This window comes from Solea solea, chromosome 11 (genome assembly GCF_958295425.1).
Source record: "Solea solea chromosome 11, fSolSol10.1, whole genome shotgun sequence".
NCBI classification, from domain to species: Eukaryota; Metazoa; Chordata; class Actinopteri; order Pleuronectiformes; family Soleidae; genus Solea; species Solea solea.
The window spans coordinates 24,526,404-24,553,897 of NC_081144.1; the positions used below are offsets into that span (position 1 = coordinate 24,526,404).

The window sequence follows — 27,494 nt, forward strand, 5'->3', positions numbered from 1 at the left end:
AGGTCAGAGGAGAGTCCTTGACTTTGAGTTGAAAATGAAAAACAAAGACTCCATCAACCTACTGTGTGTGTGTGTGTGTGTGTGTGTGTGTGTATGTGTGTACCAGGTATTACTAATGTTGTGGGGACCAAAACCTGTTTACACAGTCACATTATGGGGACTTGTCCTCCTTGTGGGGACAAAAAGCAAGTCCCCATAACGTAAATTACTACATTTTAAGGTGAAGATATGTTTCATGGTTAGGTTGAGGTTAGGGTTAGGGTTAGGGTTAGGGTTAGGGTTAGGATTAGGCCAGTAGTAATTGTGGTTAAGGTTAGAGTAAGTCTCCAAGAAATGAATGTAAGTCAATGCAATGTCCCCTCAAGTCATGGGTGTGTGTGTGTGTGTGTGTTCACCTCTGAAGGTCAATGTTCCATCATCTTCCTCTTCAATTTGCCTTTGAGTGTTTGAAATCCTTTGTTCAGATTAACCTCAGTGACCACACAAGGCAGCAGTAGACCAGAATTCACTGATTTCCTCTCTGGACTTTGGTGTGGGGGAGTGAGTGGTTTACAAACGGTCAGTTTCCTGTTGAACAACGAGATACATTTGTGAATATGTGACGTAGACATCGTAGACTTAAACTCAGAGTGAGCCTCTGTGTGTCAGGCTGGTTCTCAGCAGCAGGGGGCGCTCATAGCTCAGTCAGCTCTGACTGTGTCAGTATTTCATCATCATCATCATTATTATCATCATAATTATTATTACACATTTCATCATATTTCATTTCATCATATTTCATTTTAAATATTATAATTTAATTTCAATTAAAAGTTTATGCTTCTTTTCTGCTGATGCTAATTCCTGTGATGAGCGCCGCCTGCAGGAGACATGAAGTAGTGATTCTTTATCTTCATCATCATCATCCTTATCATCATCTTCTTCTTCTTCATCATCATCATCATCATCATCATCATCTTCTTCTTCTTCGTCATAGTCATCTTCATCATCATCATCGTCATCATCATCATCATCGTTGTCTTATTCTTCTTCTTTCGAATATTTCTGTTTCTCTGTCTCTTTAACTCTTAGTCCCGCCCCTCCTATCTGAGCTTTTTCTGTTTAATCTCCAATTGGGGAAGAGAGAGAGAGGGAGAGAGAGAGAGAGAGCGAGAGAGAGAGAGAGCGAGAGAGAGAGAGCGAGAGAGAGAGAGAGATTAAACTGAATCGTCTCTGGATTTTGTTTCATCTCATTTTTTTTCTTCTGTCCGTTGTGAATGAATGAATGAATGAATGAATGAATACTTTGATTGACTGATTGATCCGCAGCTGCAGCTGATCAGAAGTCATCACTCTGAGTCATGTGTGAAAGTTGTCGCGGGAAAAGTTGTTTGTGAATCAGAAGAAGAAGAAACATCTGATGTTAATCGACGTGAGACGGAAGTAATCGCTTACAGATCGAAGATGATGATCAGTGTCCAGAGCTGAGAGAGACAGAGAGAGAGCAGCGGAGGACATGTACGAGGAGAGCAGAAGAAGTAAGTGATTGATAAACATGTGACAGATATTTGATGATGATTAGATGGTTGTTCTGTGATCTCTCTGTAATATAACTGATGTCTCTGTGATGTCGCTGTGATGTCTCTGTGATGTCTCTACGATGTCTCCGTGATGTCACTATGATATCACTGTGCTGTCTCTGTGATATCACTGTGCTGTCTCTGTGATGTCTCTGTGAGGTCACTGTGATATCTGTGATGTCACTGTGATGTCTCTGTGATGTCACTGTGATGTCACTGTGATGTCTCTGTGATGTCTCTGTGATGTCACTGTGATGTCTCTGTGATATCACTGTGATGTCACTGTGATGTCTCTGTGATGTTACTGTGATTTCTGTGATGTCTCTGTGATGTTTCCGTGATGACTCTGGGATGTCACTGTGATGTCACTGTGATGTCACTGTGATGTCTCTGTGATGTCACTGTGATGTCACAGTGATGTCTCTGTGCTGTCACTGTGGTTTCTCTATGTTGTCTATGATGGCACTGTGATGTTTCTGTGACGTCTCTACGATGTCTGTGATGTCTCTGTAATGTCACTGTGATGTCTCTGTGATGTCTCTGTGATGTCACTGTGATGTCACTCTGATGTCTCTGTGATGTATCTGTGATGTTTCTGTGATGTCACTGTGATGTCTCTGTGATGTCACTGTGATGTCTTTGTGATGTCACTGTGATGTCTCTGTGATGTCACTGTGATGTTTCTGTGATGTCACTGTGACGTCTCTATGATGTCTGTGATGTCTGTGATGTCACTCTGATGTCTCTGTGATGTCTCTCTGATGTCTCTGTGATGTATATGTGATGTTTCTGTGATGCCACTTTGATGTCTCTGTTATGTCACTGTGATGTCTCTGTGATGTCTCTGTGATGTCTCTGTTATGTCACTGTGATGTCTCTGTGGTGTCTCTCTGATGTCACTGTGATGCCAGTGATGTCGCTGTGATGTCTCTCTGATGTCTGTGATGTCGCTTTGACTTCACGGCCACTGATGCTGGGAACTCTGCTTTGTGATGTAACATCACTATTTCTCACTGAAAGACATTTGCGATGAAGGAAATGATGAAAAGGAAGTAGAAAGTTCCATAGAAGAAAACCCAAATGACAAACTACTGGACTGGAGTGGAATGGGATGTGTAATCTGGTACAGTGTATAGTTATAGTTATAGTTATAGTGTATAGTTGTATAGTTATGCTGTCAGCGGATCCAGAACAGGGACATTTCTGATAACACGTGACATCACCTGTTACCACGGGAGCAGAGGTAATCCTCCCTTTGTCCTAATGAAGCACAGTGTGTGTGTGTGTGTGTGTGTGTGTGTGTGTGAGAGAGAGAGAGAGAGAGAGGGAGAGAGAGAGAGAGAGCATTGGAGAAGAAGAAAAACTGCCCCAATGTTCACTAAATGAACTGATGACCTTCCAGCTGGACCAGGCTGGAGGGCACACACACACACACACACGCACATACGAACACGCACACTCTGATACAGGGCAGTGATAAGAGGAAAGTTAACAAGGCGGATGTGGTTTGTGTGCCAGTGATGGGATGCCCCGTTACACACACACACGTGTCACAGTGATGTGAGCTGACTGCGGGTGAAGCAGGAATGAAACCCAGAGTCATGTGACCTTAGCTGTGTCTTCATGTGTCTTAACCTCTGCTGCTGATTGGACGGTGATGAGGAGGAGAAGACATGTTGAAGGAACATGTCACTGTGCTCTCCAAGTCTGTCCTGACAGCAGATACGAATCCTGGTCCTGGTCCTGGTCCTGGTCCAGGTCCTGGTCCTGGACCCTCATATCTGAAGCTACCATTATTGGTCCAAAAGTTGGTGCCTGTGACATCAGCAGCTGTGGGAGGGGCTAGTGAAAGTAACAGTCAGCCATTTTGTGAAAGCCACAAGTTTCTTCTTCTTCTTCTGTTGAGATGACATGGACAGGGTTCCTGGCTCCTCTGAATTCCCTGTCAGGTGATGATATTATGTCATTAGAAAATGTTATGATGTCATGAGGACAACTGTACACAGTGATGCTCAACAACAGCTGGACACACCAGCAAGGCATTCTGGGAAACGGGAAATCTAGGAAGTCACTAAACAAAGGTAGAGAGAGAGAGAGAGAGAGAGATAATCTCACCGCCATCACCATCACTAGTGTGTGTGTTCATGGTCCTCAGGTACTAACACATAAACCATGGTCCAAATCACACACACACACACACACACACACACATAGATCTAGGTCACAGCTGTTCACTACAATATCTCTGTTTTCACCTCCTCTGGAAACTCTCTCTCTCTCCTTGTTAATAATAAGACTGACAAGTTAACAACAACATGTTAGTTAGTGTGTTTAACAACATGTTAGTGTGTTTTAACAACATGTTAGCGTGTTTGAACAACATGTAACTGTGTTTTAACAACATGTTAGCATGTTTGAACAACATGTTAGCATGTTTGAACAACATGTTAGTGTTTTTGAACAACATGTTAGTGATTGCTAATGATCACATCTTCTGTCTCTGTGTGTCTCCAGGTGTCGGGCGTAATGGCTACGCCAATGCTGTGGATGGAGATGAGGGGGGAGGGGATGGTGAGCCAGAGGAGGAGGGGGGTGAGGGGGATGGAGAAGGAGGAGGAGGAGGAGGCGAGAAGAGAGACACAGAGTGGGATGAAGAGCTGGACGGAGAGAATGAGGGAGGAGTGGGGATGACAAGGACTGACACGCTTCACTCAACCACAAGTTCAACTGGTACACAGAGGAGGAGAGGACAACACGGCAAAAAACAGGTTAGACAACACACTAACAAAACAGGTGAGACAACACGCTAACAACACACTAACAAAACAGGTGAGACAACACACTAACAAAACAGGTGAGACAACACGCTAACAACACACTAACAAAACAGGTGAGACAACACACTAACAAAACAGGTTAGACAACACACTAACAACACACTAACAAAACAGGTTAGACAACACACTAACAACACACTAACAAAACAGGTGAGACAACACACTAACAAAACAGGTGAGACAACAAGCTAACAAAACAGGTGAGACAACACGCTAACAAAACAGGTGAGACAACACGCTAACAAAACAGGTGAGACAACACACTAACAAAACAGGTGAGACAACAAGCTAACAAAACAGGTGAGACAACACGCTAACAAAACAGGTGAGACAACAAGCTAACAAAAAAGGTGAGACAACATGCTAACAAAACAGGATGATGATGATGATGGTGATGATGGTGATGGTGATGGTGATGATGATGGTGATGGTGATGATGATGATGGTGGTGGTGGTGATGATGATGATGATGGTGATGGTGATGATGGTGATGGTGATGGTGATGATGATGATGATGATGATGGTGATGATGTGATGGTGATGGTGATGGTGATGGTGATGGTGATGGTGGTGATGGTGATGGTGATGATGGTGATGATGATGATGATGATGATGATGCTCCTCAGGTTCAGGGCAGTAATCAGGTCCAGCGAGCTCCTCGAGCGTTATACTGTCTGAAACTCAACAATCCGATCAGACGAGCTGCTCTGTCCATCGTCGAGTGGAAGTATCCTTTCCTCTGAATCACCTGTCAGCTTTGTACCACATCACAACAGATCCCGCCCCTATGTTGACCCTGACATGTTAGCGATGTCTGCTAACATGTATTACACGTATAACACTCACTGTCCATTTGAGAAACACATGACTTCCATTTTTTGGTATAGCAGCATGTCCACAGACACCAGTAGGGGCCAACACTATGTGTAAAACTGTGAAATATTATGCTGAGGAATGAAAGAGTGAGGACCGATGGATAAGTGACTGCCAAATAATGAGCCATTCTCTACATCCACCAAGAAACTGACTGCTAAATAATGAGCTGTTATCTATATCCACCTGTAGTGAGAGTAGTGAGAGTGACCTGACTTGTCAACATGTCAGGTCAGGTTATCTGTAGAAAAATTAACTTTGACCCTACTGAGCTTCCTAAATATGTGTCTCAGACCGTTTGACGTCTTCATCCTGTTAGCAATCTTTGCTAACTGTGTAGCTCTGGGTGTGTCCAAACCGTTTCCCGAGGACGACTCTAACTCCACCAACCATGACCTGGTAAGTCCCTCCCCCACACTCACTACACAACTACAACTACACACCTGGACGTACACGGAGACTTGTGTCCAGTCTTTGTGCTAAGCTAGGCTAGGCTGGTAAGCTAAACCAATCAGGAAGCAGATGACTGTGACTGTGCTCCGCTGTGATTGGTCAGAGAGGTGATAGGTGACGGGCTGTGGTTGTTTCAGGAACAAGTGGAGTACATCTTCCTCATCATCTTCACCGTGGAGACCTTCCTGAAGATCCTGGCCTACGGTCTGTTCATGCACCCGAGCTCCTACATACGCAATGGATGGAACCTTCTGGACTTTGTCATCGTCATTGTTGGGTCAGGAGTACACACTGCGTACACACTGAGTACACGCTGATTATACAATGTACTTCATACTGAGTTACACAGTGTGTGTGTGTGTGTGTGTATCTATCTACACTCTGCTCTAAATACACTCGTCTTCTCCGCTGCACCAAACTCAAACTGTCACCGTGACAACACAGTCCACTGCACTGACACTGTCACCGCGACACCACAGTAACATGAATAAACTCAACCATGCAGAGCTAATGCTAAGCTAACTAAGGTTATAGCAAAGTGCGACGATCAGTATATGCCCCGCCCCTCATGGGACCATAGTGGTCCCTGGTCTTGAGTGTCGTGGCTCAGGTGAGACCTGTAATATCTGTGATACAGAGGACACTTTACTTTATGTCTCTCTGTTCATCAACTTTTATCTTCTTATTTTTGTTGTTGTTGTTGTTGTGCAGATTGTTCAGCGTCGTCTTGGAGACGATGACTCATAAGTCTGGCGAGCAGGCAACCACGCACCACATGCCTGGAAAACCTGGAGGTCTGGACGTGAAAGCTCTGAGGGCCTTCAGGGTCCTGAGGCCACTGAGACTTGTCTCTGGTGTCCCCAGTGAGTCTGATTGTGTGTATGTGTGTGTACATGAAATTTCATGTTTTTCAAAATCTGGTCTTACGAGTTACTGACACGTCTTTATGTCACTGTTAGACAGATTTTTCCAACAGGAAAGTGAAGTTTGTAATCCGCTCACTCTCCCGCACCAAACCCCATAGAGAAAATCATTGATTTTAGCTTGCGGGGACACAGGAGCTGCTGGTCTACTGCTGCCTCGTGTGGTCACTTTGTGTCACTGAGGTAAATCTGAATAAACGATTTTAAAAGCCAAATTCACTAAAATAAGACATTTGAACTTAGTGATGGAGGCAGCAGTGGATCAACAACTCCTGTGTGCTGTGATGTTAAAATCACTGATTTTCTCTATGAGGTTTGGTGTGGGAGAGTGAGTGCTTTCCTGATAACCTGAACCATCCCTTTAAGCTGTGTGTGTGTGTGTGTGTGTGTGTGTGTGTGTGTGTGTGTGTGTGTGTGCCAGGTCTTCAGATTGTGTTGAACTCCATCATGAAGGCCATGGTTCCTCTCCTCCACATCGCTCTGCTCGTTCTCTTCGTCATCATCATCTACGCCATCATCGGCCTGGAGCTCTTCATCGGACGCATGCACAGGACCTGCTACTACAAAGCAACGAGTAATCTGATCACTAATCTGATTCCTGCAGTAATCCGACCACTCTCTCTTCATATCTGAAAGAATTGTGTCCCGTTGACTGTGCAGATATGTACGTGGAGGACGACCCGGTGCCGTGTGCGTTCGCGGGTCACGGCCGTCAGTGTGTGGTGAATGGCTCAGAGTGTCGAGGAGGGTGGGACGGTCCCAATGGAGGAATCACCAACTTTGACAACTTCTTCTTCGCCATGTTGACGGTGTTTCAGTGCATCACCATGGAGGGATGGACAGACGTCCTCTACTGGGTAAACTACTGTCTACTCAATACATCCCACGTATCATGTCCTCATCCTCATCCTCTCATCTCACTCTCTGTCCCTGTCCCTGTCTCCAGATGAACGACGCCATTGGCTTTGAGCTGCCGTGGGTGTATTTCGTCAGTCTGGTGATCTTCGGCTCGTTCTTCGTGCTGAACCTGGTTCTGGGAGTTCTCAGCGGGTCAGTCACACGACCTGACCTTTACCTCAATGTGGATGAATGAATGAATGAATGAATATGTGAATGAACGAATGCTGTGTGGACTCTGCAGGGAGTTCAGTAAGGAGAGGGAGAAGGCCAAGGCTCGCGGAGATTTCCAGAAGCTTCGTGAGAAGCAGCAGATGGAGGAGGACCTGTGTGGATACATGGACTGGATCACTCAGGCTGAAGACATGGACGAACTGGACGAGGATGGACACTCACGTAAGAGGGGGTCCCGGGGTCGTGGGACGTATCCTCTGATGTTCATTAGTTAGTTGACAGTGGACAAACACATGTCTCTAACATCTGTGTCTCAGATCCATCTCTTCGAGACCTTTCAGACAAGAAGAGAGGGAAGTTTGGATGGTTCAGTCACTCCAATGATACACACGGTGACACACACACACACACACACACATGCTGTGTGACATAAATGGTGAGGTGTTAACCTGTCTCTGTCTCTCTGTCTCTCAGCAAGTCTTCCTGCCAGTGAAACAGCGTCTGAAAACACTGTAAACATTGATGAAGAACACACTAACTGCTGCCAGGCCTGCTGGTAACACACACATACACACACACACACACACACTCACTCACATAATAACCTAAATTGTCAAACAAAGTCCTCAGTCTCCACAAACGTCTCTAAAAATAACTGGAGAGACAAAAATGTCCTGGAGGACACGACGTCTTAGTGTTTGTGAATGTTTGTGAGGACATGTGAGGACACACCTGTCCTCTGCAGTCATGTGACAGAGTGTTAGGCAGGAAACTGACCTGACTTCCTATGCTTTCAGTGTCCAGATGATGAAGATCAGATGCTGGTGAGTTCACTGACCGTCGGACTCAGGAGGTGAGAGAGCGACACACTCTCCTCTCATGTCTCTCTCTCTGTCTCTCTCTCTCTCCGTCAGTCGTAAGTTGCGGCGCTGGAACCGTGTCTTTCGCAGAAACTGTCGCACAGCTGTGAAGTCGGTGACCTTTTATTGGGTCGTTCTGCTGCTCGTGTTCCTCAACACGTCGCTCAGCGCCTCCGAACACTACGACCAGCCCGACTGGCTGACACAAGTCCAGGGTAACCACGGCCACTCGCTGTGATCAGAAGATGTCACACATATGAGACTGATGACGACGATGATGATGTGTCTCGTTGTCTCCACAGACATCGCCAACAAGGTGCTGCTGTCTCTGTTCACCGTGGAGATGCTGCTGAAGATGTACAGCCTCGGCCTGGCTCACTACTTCGTGGCGTTCTTCAACCGCTTTGACTGTTTCGTGGTGTGCGGTGGGATCGTGGAGACCATCCTGGTGGAGTTGGACATCATGCCGCCGCTGGGAATCTCCGTGCTGCGCTGCGTCCGCCTGCTGCGGATCTTCAAGGTCACGCGGTGAGAAAAACACGCCCACAGCTCGTCCCAGAGGCGTCAGAGGGCAAAGGTCACAGATTTGTTTCACTGTCATCGTGTCTCTTTCTCAGACACTGGACGGCTCTGTCAAACCTGGTGGCGTCGCTGCTGAACTCCATGAAGTCCATCGCGTCGCTGTTGCTCCTCCTCTTCCTGTTCCTCATCATCTTCGCGCTGCTCGGGATGCAGTTGTTCGGAGGGAAGTTCAACTTTGACGAGACGCAAACCAAACGCAGCACCTTCGACTCATTCCCGCAGGCGCTGCTCACCTGCTTCCAGGTACTGCCCCACCCCAGGTCACAGGTCACAGGTCACAGGTCACAGGTGGTTTGATGTGTCCACTGTGTTCAGATCCTGACAGGCGAGGACTGGAATGTGGTCATGTACGACGGCATCATGGCGTACGGCGGCCCCGTGTTTCCCGGGATGATCGTGTGCGTTTACTTCGTCATCCTCTTCATCTGTGGAAACTGTATCCTTTCAGTGTGTGTGTGTGTGTGTGTGTGTGTGTGTGTGTAGCATGTTAAACATTGCGTGTTCTTAACGTGTGTCAGACATCCTGCTGAATGTCTTCTTGGCCATCGCTGTGGACAACCTCGCCGGAGGAGACGGAGACGACAAGAAGAAGGAGTAAGTGATGGAGGGAGGGAGGGGGTCGAGGAGGAGGGACAGCTCATTTCCTGTTTCCTGTTCTCTCAGGAAGAAGGAGGGAGCAGAGGAAGAGGAGGGGGTGGAGGAGGAGGAGGGGGTGGATGAGGAGGAGGAGGCTGAAGAGGGAGAAGTGAAGGTTTGTCTTCATGTCAGTGGAGGACGAGTTTGTTTGTTTCCATGGAGACTCAACTGTTTAATTCTGGTCAATTTGATGAGATTCTAACTGATCTGGTTCCTCGTTCTTCTCTGCAGGTCAACATTGATGAAGACACTGAGTATGAGGAGGAGGAGGAGCCAGAGGAGGAGGAGGAGGGGCTTCATGAAGGAGATGATGGTCAGTTTTCATCAAACACCTGAACCTCCACCTGAACCTGAACCTCCTCATGAGCTTGTGTCTCTTCTCTTGTTCTGTCAGATGGTGGTGTCCAGTTAAAGATGGCCGACCTCACTCCTCCTAAAGAAAAGGTGCTTCCAATCCCAGAAGGCAGTGCGTTCTTCTGCCTGAGTAAGACAAACCCGTAAGTGAGACTGATGTGGGCGTGTCCAACAAACATCAAGCATTAGCATGAACGTTAGCACAACTGTGACGATGTTGGTCAGTGTGTTTGTTGTTATAAACGTGTCCCTGGCTCCGCCCCCCCCAGGATCCGCGTGGGCTGTCACACTCTGATCCACCACCACATCTTCACCAACCTCATCCTCGTCTTCATCATCCTCAGCAGCTGCTCATTGGCCGCTGAGGATCCAATCAGAGCCCACTCCTTCAGGAACAACGTGAGTCCACACACACTTACTGAAACCTAGCATAGACACCTAAGCTAACAGCGCCCCGGTGTCAGCCAATCAGAGCCGTGCGTGCCTCAGCTGGGCCACGGATGATGTCACCAGTATACCTCTGTGGTTTGAGCCGGGGGGGCGGAGCCTCAGCAGATTATTACACAGCAGAAGTGGGTCAGTGACTAACCGGGTTAAAGACACACACAGACACACGCACACACACGCACACACACACACACTCTCACCCTTGGGGGAGACGGTAGCTCAGTGGTAGAGTGAGGTGTCTTTCAACTCGAAGGTTGTGTGTTTGATTCCCAGCTCCGCTAGATGCCTATGTGTCCTTGGGCAAGACAAAATGTGCTGCACATAGATGCTCTGTGTGAGTGTGTGAGTGGGTGAATGAGTGAATGGCAAAACTGTCATGTAAAGCAGCTTTGAGTGAATACAGACCATTTACACACACACACACACACACACACAGCAGCTGTCTTTATGCTAGATGTAGCAATTAGCAGCAGCTGATGAAGACTTTGAACACACACACAGATGTCTAATTAGTAAAAAACAGATGTAAAGAATCATTACAGTTGAATGTGGATGAATGTCAGAAAGGTTTATAAATATGGACGTTTACATTCCTGATCTTCAATTATAAACAAGGACTAATTAAAGTTTGAAAGAGTTGTAAATATGGTGCGTTCCAGTTGTACTTGGAAGTCGGAATTTCCTGTTGAAGGACTTCCCCCACGAGTGTCACTCCCAGTTCTGACCTCTGAACAAAATGGAACGCAGCCTTACAACCTCAGAGGGCGCTATAATGAAGGTTGTGTGTGTGTGTGTGTGTGTGTGTGTGTGTGTGTAGATCCTGGGTTATGCAGACTACGCCTTCACCTCCATCTTCACTGTGGAGATCCTGTTAAAGGTCAGTCGTGATGATGTCACTGAGTCGTCCATGTTGTGTAGCATGGATGCTAACATGTTCTCTGTGTGTGTGTGTGTGTGTCAGATGACGGTTCACGGAGCTTTCCTCCACCGGGGTTCCTTCTGCAGGAACTGGTTTAACCTGCTGGATCTTCTGGTCGTCAGCGTCTCACTCGTCTCCTTCTTCTTACAGTCAGTATCCACATCATGTCCCCGTCTGTGATTGGACGATGATGACGCCCCCCTATGTTAGCAGCTAACATTAGCATGAGTTTGAGCAGAGCTGAAACAGTGTGCGAGTGAGTGAGTGCTGCCCCCTGCTGTGTGTCTATGTGTCTGCAGCTCCAGTGCCATCTCTGTGGTGAAGATCCTCCGAGTCCTCAGGGTCCTGAGACCTTTGAGAGCCATCAACAGAGCCAAAGGACTGAAGGTACCAAACAGGAGACACAGTCGGAGACACAGTCAGAGACACATGTCTCACACACAGAGACAAACGTGTGTGTGTGTGTGTGTGTGTGTGTGTGTTACAGCACGTGGTGCAGTGTGTGTTTGTGGCGATCAGGACAATCGGAAACATCATGATCGTGACGACGTTGCTTCAGTTCATGTTTGCCTGCATCGGTGTCCAACTGTTCAAGGTTCTCTTTATTTATTTATTTATTTCAACAGTTGACCATGACTGAGTCACATGACTTCCTGTTTGTGTTCCAGGGCAAATTCTATCGCTGCACAGATGAAGCCAAATACACACCTGAGCAGTGCAAGTACGTATGTGTGAGACAGTACACATGTGAGAGCGACTTCACTGAGACACTGACGACTGTGTGTGTGTCTCTCAGGGGGACGTTTGTCGTGTATAAGGACGGTGATGTCACTCACCCGATGGTCAGAGAGCGTCTGTGGCACAACAGTGACTTTAACTTTGATAACGTGTTGATGGGGATGATGGCGCTGTTCACTGTCTCCACCTTTGAGGGCTGGCCTGCGTGAGTCTGCCGTCTTCATCATCCTCATCCTCATCATCATCTTCTTCATCATCATCATCTTCATCTTCATCTTCATCTTCATCTTCATCTTCATCATCATCTTCATCATCATCATCATCATCATCATCATCTTCATCATCATCAGACTTTTCCAACAGTAAACTGAAGTTTGTAAACCACTCACTCTCCCACACCAAAGCCCATAGATAAAATCAGTGATTTTAGCTCGCAGGGACACAGGAGCTGCTGGTCTACTGCTGCCTCGTGTGGTCACTTTGTGTCACTGAGGTTAATCTGAACAAAGATTTATAAAAGCCGAATTTTACAAAATAAGACATTTCAACAGCAGTGGATCAACAACTCCTGTGTGTTGTGATGTTAAAATCACTGATTTTCTCTATGGGCTTTGGTGTGGGAGAGTGAGTGGTTTACTGTTGGAAAAGTCTGTCTAACAGTGAGATAAACTGACATAAAATTTAAATCAGGTTTTCCTTGTGTCTCAGCCATTTTGTTTTCACTCAGTGAGCTTCCGTGTGTCAGACTGATTCTCAGCAGCAGGGGGCGCTCTCAGCGCAGTCAGTAGCACATAATACAATGACTCTCTAACTCCACCCACTGCCCTGCCCCTCCCTTTCCTCCAGGCTTCTGTACAAGGCCATTGATGCTAACGGCGAGAACTCTGGTCCCATCTATAACTACCGTGTGGAAATCTCCATCTTCTTCATCGTCTACATCATCATCATCGCCTTCTTCATGATGAACATCTTTGTCGGCTTCGTCATCATCACCTTCAGAGAGCAGGGAGAGCAGGAGTACAAGAACTGTGAGCTGGACAAGAACCAGGTACTACACACCTGTCTGTCTGTCTGTCTGTCTGTCTGTCTGTCCATTGGTGTGTGTGTGTGTTTCAGCATCAGTGTGTGTAGACATGTAAATGTGTGTGTGTGTGTGTGTGTGTGTGTGTGTTTCAGCGTCAGTGTGTGGAGTACGCTCTGAAGGCTCAGCCTCTCAAACTCTATATCCCCAAAAACCCGGTCCAGTATAAGTTCTGGTCCATCATCAACTCCACGGGGTTTGAATATGTCATGTTTGTTCTGATTCTGCTCAACACCGTCACCCTGGCTGTTCAGGTGAGACACGCCTACAACACAGAGACACGCCCTCAACACAGAGACACACCCACAACAGTGACACGCCCACAACACAGAGACACACCCTGAACACAGAAACACACCCACAACAGCAACACGCCCACAACACAGAGGCACGCTCTCAACACAGAGACACACCCACAACAGTGACACGCCCTCAACACATAGACACACCCACAACACAGAGGCACGCCCACAACACAGAGGCACGCCCTCAACACAGAGACACGCCCTCAACACTGAGACACACACACAACACTGTTACACAAACACATACACCCATCTGTGTGTGTGTGTGTGTGTATCTCAGCATTATGAACAGTCAAAGACGTTCAGCTCCATCATGGACATCCTGAACATGGTCTTCACCGGACTCTTCACTGTGGAGATGCTGCTGAAGCTGCTGGCTCTGAGACTGAGGGTGAGTGAAACAAACGCACCCAACACACACGTCACTTTACTCATATCATGCTACATCGCTCCCTCCCTCTCTCTCTCCCTCTCTCTCTCTCTCTCTCTCTCTGAGTGAATGTTGGGAGTGAGCGTGGCTGAGAGCGTGTTCAGGGTGAATGGTTTTTCAAACTTTTCTGACTTATTCTATACTCTTCTTTTTTGCTGCTTGGTGGTATTTTGTTGACATTTAATTTCTCTTTTGTGACCACTGATTTTGAGTTGCTTAGAGTTTATAGTTTTAGAGTTATTTGTGTTTGGCGGTGGCTGCCGCCGGCACTGTCAGTGGAGGCGTGTGGCCTCGCTGTGGGTGCAGTCGTGGGCTACAGCAGAGTCAAATCCGCCTCTAGAAACCAAAGTAACCACCACAAAAAAACAAGAAAATGTCAAAACATATGACACAGGTGTCCTCTGAGGGGTCAGAGGACAACACACAGGAAGACACACTGGGTGACACATTGGAGGACACACAGGAAGACACACTGGGTGACACACAGGAAGACACACTGGAGGACACACTGGGAGACACACAGAGCACACTGGGTGACGAGGAGGCCGGGGAGACACACAGTGATTACTCCTTCTCTCGTGTCAGGAAGTTTTTAGCTGACACAAAAGGAGAGAAGGGGAGTGAACATTGAGGAGTTCTTCCCTGATCTGCGTCTCTTCAGTCAGTCAGTGAGGTCTCTGATGAAGAACAAAGGAGACCTCAGTCATCCTGCTTTTATTGAAACAGAGATCTTTCGGCTGAAGAACATTTTAACAAAAGTTCGACTCCAGCTAGAGAAGGAAAACGATGGATGAGTGTGTTTATTTTTTTTCTTTCTTTAGTTTGGTGAGTGTGTTTTTGTTTGTTTGCAGCTCCTTTTTAATCATGTGTGACATCAAACTGGGCTCTTTAAACATTAACGGTGCTCGTCAGGACACAAAGAGAGCTGCACTTTTTAATTTGATCCAAACTAAACAACTGAATGTCACTTTTATTCAGGAGACACACAGCACCTCTGACATTGAGTGTGACTGGAGAAGGGAGTGGAATGGGGAGCTGGTTTTGAGTCACAGGGGCAGTAACACTGGGGGGGGGTCGGGATTCTCTTCTCCAGAGAATTCACACCTTTTAATTTCACTGTAGACGAGGTCGTTCCAGGCCGACTTTTAAAAGTGACTGCTGAGTTTGAGATAATGAAACTGGTTTTTATAAATGTATATGCTCCAGTTATAGACTGGTTTTTATAGACACACTGAACCAAACACTTCACAAGTGTTGCAGTGAGGAGTTTTTGTTTTAAGCTGGTGATTTTAACTGCACAGAGAACCCAGTCTTAGACAGGAACCACGGGGAACCTCACACTGCTTCAAAAAACGCCATCAGCAAAATGATTGAAACCTTTGAGTTGTGTGATGTGTGGAGATGTTTCCACAGGAGCCAGCGTCAGTACACCTGGCTTCACTGTAGAGGCAACACACTGTCTTTAGCAAGACTCGATAGGTTTTATTGTTACGAGCATCATTTTAATGTTTTTAAGAGCAGTGCGATCAGCCCTGTCGGGTTCTCTGATCACTCGCTGGTGCAGTGTGTGGTTTTTATAAAGAATGTGAAATGTAGAAGTGCGTACTGGCACTTAAACACCACACTGTTGACCGATAATGGTTTTAAAGAGTCACTCAGCTATTTTTGGTTTTACTTCAGACGGACTAAGTCTGAGTAAAGTTCTCTGCAGCAGTGGTGGGACGTGGGAAAGGTTCAGATCAAACAGCTTTGCTTGCAGTACACTCTCAGTGTCACTAGAGACATGACCAGGTCTATGAGAGATCTGGAGAGAGAAGTGGTCGAACTGCAAAACCATGCAGACTCCACAGGAGATCGAGGACATATTGAAGTTCTCAAAGTCAAACGCTCAGCTCTGTCCGACTTGCTGGGTTTTCATGCCCATGCTGCTCTGGTTCGGTCACGCTTCCAGAACGTCACAGAGATGGATGCTCCTTCTCATTTTTTCTTTGGGTTGGAGCGGAAGACGGTCCCGGCATAGACGGTCTCCCTGCAGAGTTTTATAGAGCAATCTGGACAGTCATGGGGGACGATCTTCTGTGTGTCCTGCAGGACAGTGAACAAGGGACGCCTGCCCCTGAGCTGCAGGAGGGCTGTCCTCACCCTCCTCCCAAAGAAAGGAGACCTGCAGGAGCTTAAGAACTGGCGTCCTGTGTCTCTGCTGTGTACCGACTATAAACTGCTCTCTAAGGTGCTGGCCATGAGACTCAGGAAGGTGATGGACCAGGTCATTCATGTGGACCAGACCTACTGTGTGCCCGGCAGGTTGATATCTGACAACATTACTCTGATTCGGGACATTTTGGACCTCTCTAGTTCATTAGGCTCAGAGTTTGGTCTGATTTCTCTAGATCAAGAAAAAGCTTATGACAGAGTTGAACACCATTACCTGTGGCAGACGCTGCAGGCTTTTGGCTTCAGCTCAGGTTTCATAGCTAAGATCAGGGTCTTGTACAGTGACATTGAGAGTGTGCTGAAAGTCAATGGTAGATTAAGCGCTCCTTTTAAGGTTCAGAGAGGTGTTAGACAGGGCTGCGCAATGTCGGGCATGCTCTACTCTCTGGCCCTGGAGTCTTTTCTCCAGAAGCTGAGGTCTCGTCTGTCTGGTCTGTCCTTTCCCGGCTGTGAGAGCTGTTTTAAATTGTCAGCATACGCTGATGGCGTCATTCTGTCTGGGAGGACTCAGGATGACATAGATGGTCTCACCCAAACTGCCGCTGACTTCAGGAAACTCTCCTCCTCCAGAATTAACTGGGAGAAAAGTGAAGCTGTGGCAGTGGGGGAGGGGCTAGAGAAGAAGCTGGTGTTACCCGGGGGCTTAGTGTGGAGAAGGGGAGGACTTAAGTATCTTGGTGTCCATCTTGGAGATGCAGCCTCCACCTCCCAGAACTGGGACCTTTTTATTGAACAGGTTGAAGGTCGTCTTAAGAGGTGGAGATGGATTTTACCCAAGATGTCCTTCAAAGGTCGAGTCCTCATCATTAACAACCTTGTGTCGTCCATGCTGTGGCACCGGCTGATGTGTCTGGACCCGCCAGAGAGGCTGCTGGCCAGGGTGCAGGCCGCTATGGTGGACTTCTTCTGGGACCGTCTCCACTGGGTCCCCCAGAGCGTCCTCTTTCTCCCCAAAGAGGAGGGCGGCCATGGACTTGTACATCTGGCCAGCAGGAGAGCAGCGTTCAGACTCCAGCACATCCGGCACTTTTTAACTGGACCCTCGGACTTGGTCTGGAGGCCGGTGGCTCGCGCCATACTGGAGCGGTGTGGTGGACCGGGTCTGGCAGACTCTCTGTTTTTAATGGATTTACGTGGACTTAACCTGGATAATTTCCCCACCTTTTATAGAGGACTCTTCAGTGTGGGGACTCTTCTGTAAGGAAAGAGGGCGCTGCGACTCTCTTTTCTGGCTCCTAAAAGAACCAGTGACTCATGGGACACGGCTCCACTGCGTCGCAGGACCGTCCCTACTCCAGAAACTGCGACGATGCCAGGGTCCTGACCCTGGGCCGTGTGGTTCATGTGTGCGGACCTCGCCTGGACAATGCTGCTGCTCTGGCCCAGTGTCTGGGGACCAGGTCAGTCAGGGTGAGTGGTCTCCTGCTGAAAGACTGGAAACAGCAGCTGACTGACTCTGAACTGACTCTTTTAACGAACTATTGTGACGGCTCAGCTCAGCCTGATCCCACTGACTCTTTTCCCAACATGAACATTACTCCTGTTTTTGAAAGTGACTCTGGATTTTATTTGAAAGTGAATGATTTTATTGATTATGGTTTGTGGAACCTGACGGGAGAGACAATGTATTACTTGGTTTTAAAAGCACTACTGCAGAGCAAGCTCAGGGACAGAGTGGACACTCCTTGGAGGACTCACCTGTCCCTCACAACAGCTCAGAAGCCTGAGTGGAAGGCTCTGTATAAGCCACCGCTAACCAAGTAAGCCAGAGACCTACAGTGGAGGCTTCTCCATGGTGCGGTGGCTGTAAATGCTTTTATCTCTGTTGTAGATCCAAATGTCACTGATTCATGTCCTTTCTGTTCACTGAGAGAAACTGTCTTTCACTGTTTTTTACAGTGTGTTAGATTAAGTCCTCTGTTTCACTTTCTGTTTCAGGTTTTTTCTTTGTTTAACGAAATGTTTTCTCACTCTGTTTTTATTCTTGTTTACAAGTACGACAGGAAAAAGAAAAATCACTGTCAGCTATTTAATTTTTTAATCGCCCAATCAAAGATGGCCGTTTATTTAACCAGGAGAAACAGAGTGGAGAACAGTGTGGACGTGAATGCAAAACTGATGTTTGTGCGAATGCTGAAGACCAGACTGAAAACGGATTTTACTTTTTATCGATTAACAAATAATTTGGTGGATTTTTTGCAAGTGTGGGGGGAGAAGGGAGTTTTATGTTCTGTGAAAAATGATGATTTAGTTTTCGGTCAAATCCTGAGTTGATTATTTTATGTTTGTTAAATTTCTTCCTCCGTTTTTTTTCTCCTCCAGAGCCAAAATGTAATGGATAACATGCTCTGAGCAAATAAAGGAGACTTAAAAATCAAAATCTCTCTCTCTCTCTCCCTCTCTCTCTCCTCTCCCTCTCTCGCAGCATTACTTTGTCGACGCGTGGAACTCGTTCGACGCTCTCATCGTGGTCGGCAGCGTCGTGGACATCGTTGTCACTGAGTTCAGTGTGAGTCATCACACACACACACACACACACACACACACATTAACAGTATAATAATATCTAATGTTCAACATTAATATGAAAACATCAGATTTGCAGAATCTTTAGTAACATTTGAAAAGTTTACATTAGAAGAAAAAGGTTATTTTTGCCTGATGAACACATGATGTTTTACTTGTTGGCGTCACGCTGCCCCCTGCTGTCTCTGTGAGGAACAACACATTCAATAAAAACAAAGTGATAAATGTGTTTCATAACATATAATATTTGTGATCACTACAATTGATTGATTGATTGATTGATTGATTGGTTGATGTCAGAGTGGAGAAGACAGCTCCAGAGTCTCCATCACCTTCTTCAGACTCTTTCGAGTGATGCGATTGGTGAAGCTGCTGAGTAAAGGGGAGGGGATTCGCACGCTGCTCTGGACTTTCATTAAATCACTGCAGGTCAGGGGAGGGCGGGGCTCACGTAGAGGAGGGGTGTGGTCGCTGACCCGAGAGTCTAAACTCCTCCTCTTTTTTTCATCCTCAGGCGCTGCCTTACGTCGCTCTGCTCATCGCCATGATCTTCTTCATCTACGCTGTCATCGGCATGCAGGTCACACACAGACACACACACACACACACACACACACACACATGTCTTCACCTTAAAATATAGTCATTTACGTTATGGGGACTTGATTTTTGTACCCACAAGGACAAGTCCCCATCATGTGTCTGTGTAAACAGGTTTAGGTCCCCACAACATTAGTAACACCTGGACACACATTACACACACTCACACTGACACAGACACACACACGCACACACGCATACACACTCACACACACATGTTAAGGTCAAAGGTCAGTGTGAATCATATTCATGTGAACAGATTGAGTGAATTAAAAAAAACATGTGACTGCAGTGTAAAAATGAGAGGATGAATGTGTGAAGTGTTGAGGCGCCACCTGCTGTTGACGTCTGTGAACGACCTGCTGATATTTACTGAACACAAATATGAGTGAGTTTTTCATTCTCATTCTATGTCTGTCGGTCTCTCTGTGTCTGTCTGTCTGTCTGTCTGTATGTGTCTCTGTCTCTCTGTGTCTGTCTGTCTGTGTCTCTCTGTGTCTGTCTGTCTGTCTGTCTGTGTCTCTCAGACCTTCGGAAAGGTAGCGATGCAGGATCACACTCAGATCAACAGAAACAACAACTTTCAGACGTTTCCTCAGGCCGTTCTTCTTCTCTTCAGGTCAGACACACACACACACACACACACACACACCAGGAAACATCAGCACATGAAAACTGAGTTGAGCGCACAGTCAGAAATTCAGAAGCCCACAACCTCATTACTGATTATGATTCAAGGGTAAAAATGATGGATTTTACACGTCATCAGTTTTTCTTGCTGAAAGTGAAATTTGAGTATTAGGGCCACCTGTAAAAAAAAAAAAAAGTGTTAATTTTTTCTGTAAATTTTTCCTGTAAAATCTGTAAAAAAATATATTTTCTGTAATATTTGTACACATTTTACAGAAAAATGTCTTTTTTGAAAAATTGTTTAAAAAAATTAATGAAAGAAAAAAACTTAAAATTATGACTTTTTCCTCAGTATTTTAATTTGCAGTAAATAGAAAAAAACATACAATTCTGTGAATTTCCTTGAAAAGAAAATCTGTAAAAAAAAAAATTTAATTCTCAAAAATATTTTTTTTAAATCCCTTTCTTTAGAACAAATTTTACAGATTTGTTTTTTTGGGAAAAGTCTTCCAAAAAAATGAATGAAAGAAAAAATAAAACAGCATGAATAATAATTCTTTCTTACAGAAAAAAACCTTTCAAAAAAATAAATTCTGTAAAAAATCTTATGTAATTTGTAAAATAGTTTAGTAATAATTTAAATATTTAATAGTAATAGTTTTCCAAAAAGAGACAAAAAAGTAATCGTTAAGTATGTTGTCTAAAATGAAACAAAAAAGTCTTAGTTTAGAATGTTGTTCAAAAATAGTCATAGTTTAGTAAGTCGCCCAAAATCACTCAAAAAAGTCATAGTTTAGTACAGGGGTGTCAAACTCTGGCCCGTGGTGTAATTATATTTGGCCCGCGAGGCCATAACAAATGACCACAATACCGCCGGTATTATACAGCGCCTGTTTCTCTAATATACATGTGTCAATATCAAGCCCCCAGGACAGATGTGGCCAACCACGTCATTTTATGTGGCTGCGAGTGCTTAATTGATCTTAAAAAAAAGTTGCCTTATAATAAACCTATGTTGCTTTAAATAGTGCACTGACTATAAACTACTAAACTGTGCTTTAAAGGAGACATATTATACCTTATTTCTCCAAGTTAAAATAGTTCCCTGGTGTCCTATGAACATGTCTGTGACATGCTTTGGTCAAAATACCATAAGGATGAAGCACCATAGCAGTTCAATAACCCTGCTAAACCCGCCCCTTTCAGAACGCTCGGTTTTGTGCCTGGTCCCTTTATATGCAAATGAGACACAGGCAAACACACACCCACTTCTTCCAGGGGGTTTCTGATTTGTCCTTGTTACTGCGCTCACTCGCTCAGCTCCTGTTCCCTCCGCTCCATTCCTCTCCCCCTCCCTCCACTAGTTCTCTGACAATATCAACATAGCAGCGTGCGCGGAAAACAGCGAGAGTGCCGTCACAGGAAGAGACGTCCGACACAAGGATCAAGCTGAACACTGCCGAACTGTAAATCAGTTAAAAACACTTAGGGACAGCACCGTTGATCACCAGCGGCGCACGCGAGCTGCATAAATTGCCGCTGTATGTGACTGTATCAGACTGGGTCTGTGCTCCGGAGCTGGCGATCAGCGGTGCTGTCCCTAAGTGTTTTTAACTGATTTTCACAGAGAGTGCCGTCACAGGAAGAGACCTCCGACACAAGGATACTTAGGGACAGCACCGCTGATCGCTGCATGTGCCGCTGTATGTGACTGTATCAGACTGAGTCTGTGCTCCGGTCATGGAGGACGTACTGAACAAATATTTTTAATTAGGACGTGTCAGAATGGTCAGTTGTGAGCTCTATTTGACCTTTTCTTAAAAATGTGTGTGTTTGTACGTCGGTGAAATATGGTTGCTGACTAAATACGGCGACCGCTGGCCACAGTCTGATGTGAAGTGGTGCGAACACACGAACACACGTTTGCTGACTTTATCCGGCACATTAGCTTCATATATAAAATCCTCTGAGGAATTTTTTATTAGTAGTTTTCATTTTCATTTTCATTGGACTCAGTATGTGTGTGTGTGTGTGTGTGCGTGCAGGTGTGCCACAGGTGAGGCGTGGCAGGAGATCATGTTGGCCAGTCTTCCAGGGAAACGGTGTGATCCAGAGTCAGACTATGAACCAGGAGAAGAATTCAGCTGCGGCAGCAATTTCGCCATCGTTTACTTCATCAGCTTCTTCATGCTCTGTGCTTTTCTGGTCACATGACTTATTTTCTCTCGACACACATACATACATATATATATATATATATATATATATATATATATATATATAATACAGTTATATAGCAGTTTGTATATAGTTACACACTCATATAAATGATTTTTTTTGTCCTTCAGATCATTAACCTGTTTGTCGCCGTCATCATGGACAACTTTGACTATCTGACACGTGATTGGTCCATTCTGGGTCCACATCATCTGGACGAGTTCAAGAGGATCTGGTCTGAGTATGATCCAGAGGCCAAGTAAGACACACACACACACACACATACACTTAATCAGGGTTTTTTTTTAATTAGATTTTTCCTGAGTTCAGAGGGCGGATCAAACACCTGGACGTGGTGGCACTGTTGCGGAGGATCCAGCCTCCTCTGGGTTTTGGGAAGCTCTGTCCTCACAGAGTGGCCTGTAAGGTAAACACTGCCCCCTGCTGTTGACTCTCAGGGAAGAGCCCTGGGTCCTCAGTGTGGATTTAAAACCATAATATGACCTGCTCTCCTCCTCTGACTCCTCCTCCTCTTCTGTCCGTCAGCGTCTGGTCGCCATGAACATGCCTCTGAACTCTGACGGTATGGTGACCTTCAACGCCACGCTCTTTGCTCTGGTTCGCACCGCGCTCAAGATCAAGACCGAAGGTATCGAGCCGCCGACGCTAACGACCGAGAGTAGAGAAGGTTTAATCTGACTCCTCCCACTCTGTGCTGTTGCTAGGTAACCCTGAGCAGGAGAACGAAGAGCTGAGGGTGATCATCAAGAAGATCTGGAAACGAATGAAACCGAAACTGCTAGACGAAGTCATTCCACCACACGAAGGTACTGACACCGATTCTAATGATGCTGCTAACACTGAACAGTACGCAGTGCTACTGCTACGTGTACTGTGAGCTACAGACTTGTCTCATGTTTCCAGCAGAGGAGGAAGTGACTGTTGGGAAGTTTTATGCAACGTTCCTGATCCAGGATTATTTCAGGAAGTTCAGGAAGAGGAAGGAGCGAGGAGCTTTGACCGGAGAGACGGACGTCACCAACTCGTCTGCTGTCCAGGTCTGCACCTGTCTGTTTGTCTGTCTGTCTGTCTGTCTGTCTGTCTGTCTCTTACAGGATACTTTGTGTGTGTGTGTGTAGTTGTGTAAGGCAGGTCTGAAGACTCTGCAGGATCTGGGTCCAGAGATGCGTCTGGCTATGAACGAGGACCTGGAGGAGGAGGAGGAGGAGGGGGGGGGAGGAGGGGGAGGACGCCATGATGGAGGAGGAGCCAAGAGAGGACGTCACATACCAGGTCTTTACTAACACACACACACACACACACACACACACATACACATAAGTGTTGATGGTCAATGTTGTGTTTGATGTTTTAGGGTCAAAATGGGTTTGGACCAGAAAAAGAGCGACAAGGCTCTGCACTGACTACGCCCACAGGTAAACAGACCACGCCCACAGGTAAACAGACCATGCCCACAGGTAAAGAACAACGTCCTGATGTCACAAAAATAATGACTTCCTTTTACTGTCATTAAAAAAATGATTTCAATCGACTGCTAATAACTAGTGAGATCACTGAAGGCAAGCAGAGGTCAAGGGTCAAACTGTGACAGTCAAGCCTTTTACAGAGGTGTGACCAGTGTGGGAGGGGCCTTTAGTCATCATGGTAGGACAGGAAGGGAGGTTTTGTGATGGTGAGTCTGCAAACTAAGATAGGAAATGGAGGATGTGCTGAATCATATTGACATGACCAGAGATACACACACACACACACTAAAGGCTTTAGATCAAATGAAAACGCCAGAAAAAATCTGCTGTAAACGTGGAGTTTGGTCACGTTCACTGGTCTGCAGGTTCTGCTGGGGGCGATGTGGGCGTATATAATGGAGGTCTGATCCACCGGGTAGGCTCTCTCACTAAGATGCCAAATGGCAGCGAACATGACGAACATCTTCATCGTGGAGACAATATGAGGTCTTCTGTCAATCATCATCATCAAAAACGTCCATCACTGAAGAATGGCCTACTGGACCATGCTCACAAGAAACCGTCATACACCAAACATGGAAGGTAGGTCATCAAATTACAAAAAACATGGAGGGTAGGTCATCAAAGTACAAAAACATGGAGGGTAGGTCATCAAAGTAAAAACTACTGTTTTTTCACAGGAGGAACTCAAGGGAGAGAATCTGGAGAAACGAACAGAGAATCTACAACAGAGAAGACGACAGTGACAGCATCGCCTCCACAGACAGGTACAGACAGACAGGTACAGACAGGCAGTCAGACAGACAGATGTCGGTCAGTTAAACCTGTGTTTTTTCCAGACGTCCCTCTGATGTCCCTCAGCTCTACAGAGATCACTATGATGGTTACAGCCACAGCTGTAGCTATGGTAACGGTGATAGTGAGGGCAGGAGAACCACACGTAGACGCCTTCTTCCTGCCACGCCCACAGGTGAGACAACATCCCACAATCAAACTCTCTGCTGATGTCACTATGACGTCATCACAGCTGAGGGTGCGTTTGTTCTGTTTCAGGTCGGAAACCGTCGTTTAACATCCAGTGTTTGAGGAGACAAGAGAGCAGCGATGACCTGCCCATACCTGGAACGTACCATCCTACCACACAGGTGTGGCGACTCCTCCTCTTCTTCCTTCTGTATTAGACTTTAACTCTTCCTCTGTTAGATTTTAACTCCTCCTCTCCCTCAGAAGTTCAGCAGTTACGACTCCCACCTCTCTGCTCGCTCCTCGGCGGGGTCTGCGTCCTCCTCGGCATCCTGGGCAAACACATGTCCTCGCCGCGGTCGCCTCCTCTACGCTCCTCTCATCCTGGTGGAAGATAAAGGCAGCCCGCCCTGGGGGGGTGGAGTTGCCGGTGGGGAGAGGAAGAAGGGAGGAGCAGGAAGAGGTGAGGCGCATTGGTAGTAGCTTCGCTAACGGCTGCTAACAACAGTCACATGATAACACTTTTGCAACTGAGTTAGCATGAACAGCTGAGACGGGGGCGGAGCTCACGGCTGAACTCTGTAAGTGCATTGACATATTTTGTCCAGCAGGAGTCAGTGTGACGGGAGCAGAGCCCAGGCCGGCGTGGTATGGTGGCCCAGCAGGGACGTCAGGTAAGCAAAACAAACAAACGTTAAACAAACTGGGTTTTTTTATTTGGTAAATCTGTCTCTATGTCTCTGTCTCTCTCTCTGTTTCCATGTCTCTGTGTCTCTGTCTCTGTCTCTGCATCTGCATCTGCATCTGCATCTGCATCTGCATCTGTATCTGTGTCTGTGTCTCTGTCTCTGTGTCTGTCTCCATGTCTCTGCCTTCGTGTCTCTGTGTCTGTCTGTGTCTCTGTGTTTCTGTCTCTGTCCTTCAGCGCTGCCACCACCGCCGTACAGAGCATTTACCACACTGCGAGTTCCGTCTCAGCTCGAAGCGCAGTTCTCCGAGAAACGAGGATCAGCGGACAGCCTGGTGGAGGCGGTGAGACCATATTTATTTATATTTTGATATTGATCTAACATTGATCTGATATTGATCTGACATTGATCTGACATTGATCTGATATTGATCTGATATTGATCTGACATTGATCTGATATCAACCCGACATTGATCTGACATTGATCTGCTATTGATCTGATATCGATCTGATATTGATCTGACATTGATCTGATATCGATCTGATATTGATCTGACATTGATCTGATATCGATCTGATATTGATCCGATATTGATCTGACATTGATCTGATATTGATCTGACATTGATCTGATATTGATCTTATATTGATCTGCTATCGATCCGACATTGATCTGACATTGATCTGATATTGATCTGACATTGATCACTGACGATTGTCTCCACAGGTTCTCATCTCCGAAGGTCTCGGTCTTTACGCCCGGGATCCAAAGTTTGTCGCGTTTGCGAAGCGGGAAATCGCAGATGCGTGTCACATGACCGTGGACGAGATGGAGTCGGCCGCTAGCGACCTGCTCGGCTCCACCAGCCGCAGTTTCCTTAGCAACGCCGCCGCTGACCCCGTCTCTCTCTACAGCGACGACGAGCCAATTAGGACGAGCCGCGATGAGGATGAGCTTGCAGACGAGATGAGCTGTGTGACATCATTCTGACTCTGGACCAATCAGTGAAGAGAGAGGCTGAGGAAGGCGGGGCCAATGTTTGAACCCATCTATTTTGATTGATGGGACATTTGACCAATCAGAAGGGAAGACATAAATGGGCGGAGTTAAATGTGATGGGAGGAGGAAAGGAAATAAGGAGATATAAGAAGCAAGAGAAAGATGGGTGGACACATGCAGGCGGGGTCAATGTCCGGAGGTTCGATTCCTGCGTCTGTTTGCAAAATGTCGTCTCAATAAAGTTAGAATTATTGATGGAAGGAAATGAGTTTAGTGTCGTCATGGTGACGGAGCGTAACATCACTAAGAATCCCTGAACAGGCCTGTGAGGTCAGAGGTCAGGGGGCGGGGCTGTAGTTTTTCTAGATTTTTTTTAATTGTGTCTTGATTGATTATGAATTAATAATAAATGATTGCTTGACTTTGTAAAACCTTATAATGAAAACTTTCATATTTACTTTATAAACATGTTTGTGAAATGAAATAAACATTTGAAAGTTTATTGACTGTTAATATTGATGATCAGTTTTCTGTCTGATCAGTGTTATTGATCACAAACTTGATGTTTGTCAGATTTGTTGAAAATAATTTTTTTTCTACTTGTGTACAACATGTTTTAATTTTTCAACATTTTTGATTGTTCGTCTGCTCGTGTTTTTCTTTTTTCCTGAAATCAAATCAAAAACTATGACTTCATGTTACTGTGTTTGATCTGTGATGTCACCAATCACAGTGATTGATCAGCACTGTCATCATCAAAACATGTTGTCACATGATCATTAAAGTCACATGACTTGTAACAACAGGCACTTGTTTTTTGTGTGTGAATGTTGCCGTCTCTCCTTTAAACCTGTAAACTTCTCTATCACTCTTTTGTTTGCATAGCCTTGTCCACGTGTGTCCGTGTCTGAATCCAGGCTTGTTCGGTGTCCAGCATCTGAAAGAGGAAGCAAGGAAAACAATGCATGCCACTGGTGTTTGGTGCTTTCTTTTCCATGATCCACCGCCGGCATCAGGCCAGTCGACCGCTGGCATCAGGCCATGTCCAACGCCGGCATCAGGCCAGTTCACCGCTGGCATCAGGCCATGTCCTACGCCG

General features: G+C 46.1%; 1 protein-coding gene across 1 annotated transcript; it reads left to right on the top strand.

Annotated features, from left to right (window-relative positions):
- The first annotated feature begins 1,207 nt into the window (after positions 1 to 1,207).
- On the top strand, positions 1,208 to 27,200 carry cacna1fb (calcium channel, voltage-dependent, L type, alpha 1F subunit). The gene is given in 52 exon segments (XM_058642765.1): positions 1,208 to 1,517; positions 4,074 to 4,327; positions 5,023 to 5,123; positions 5,563 to 5,668; positions 5,860 to 5,999; positions 6,434 to 6,585; positions 7,067 to 7,219; positions 7,306 to 7,502; positions 7,592 to 7,695; positions 7,787 to 7,938; positions 8,034 to 8,108; positions 8,191 to 8,272; positions 8,514 to 8,540; positions 8,631 to 8,791; positions 8,879 to 9,104; positions 9,194 to 9,401; positions 9,474 to 9,594; positions 9,677 to 9,752; positions 9,822 to 9,870; positions 10,026 to 10,107; positions 10,189 to 10,291; positions 10,418 to 10,547; positions 11,413 to 11,472; positions 11,557 to 11,663; positions 11,814 to 11,901; positions 12,002 to 12,109; positions 12,183 to 12,235; positions 12,311 to 12,457; positions 13,099 to 13,300; positions 13,429 to 13,587; positions 13,919 to 14,029; positions 18,708 to 18,791; positions 19,109 to 19,237; positions 19,323 to 19,388; positions 19,936 to 20,027; positions 22,084 to 22,243; positions 22,387 to 22,514; positions 22,586 to 22,682; positions 22,802 to 22,904; positions 22,981 to 23,082; positions 23,183 to 23,313; positions 23,395 to 23,481; positions 23,483 to 23,548; positions 23,631 to 23,691; positions 24,108 to 24,324; positions 24,423 to 24,509; positions 24,582 to 24,712; positions 24,796 to 24,887; positions 24,970 to 25,168; positions 25,314 to 25,379; positions 25,631 to 25,737; positions 26,123 to 27,200. Coding segments are annotated over 52 exon segments (6,225 nt in total). The 5' UTR covers positions 1,208 to 1,495; the 3' UTR covers positions 26,387 to 27,200.
- The last annotated feature ends 294 nt before the right edge of the window (positions 27,201 to 27,494 follow it).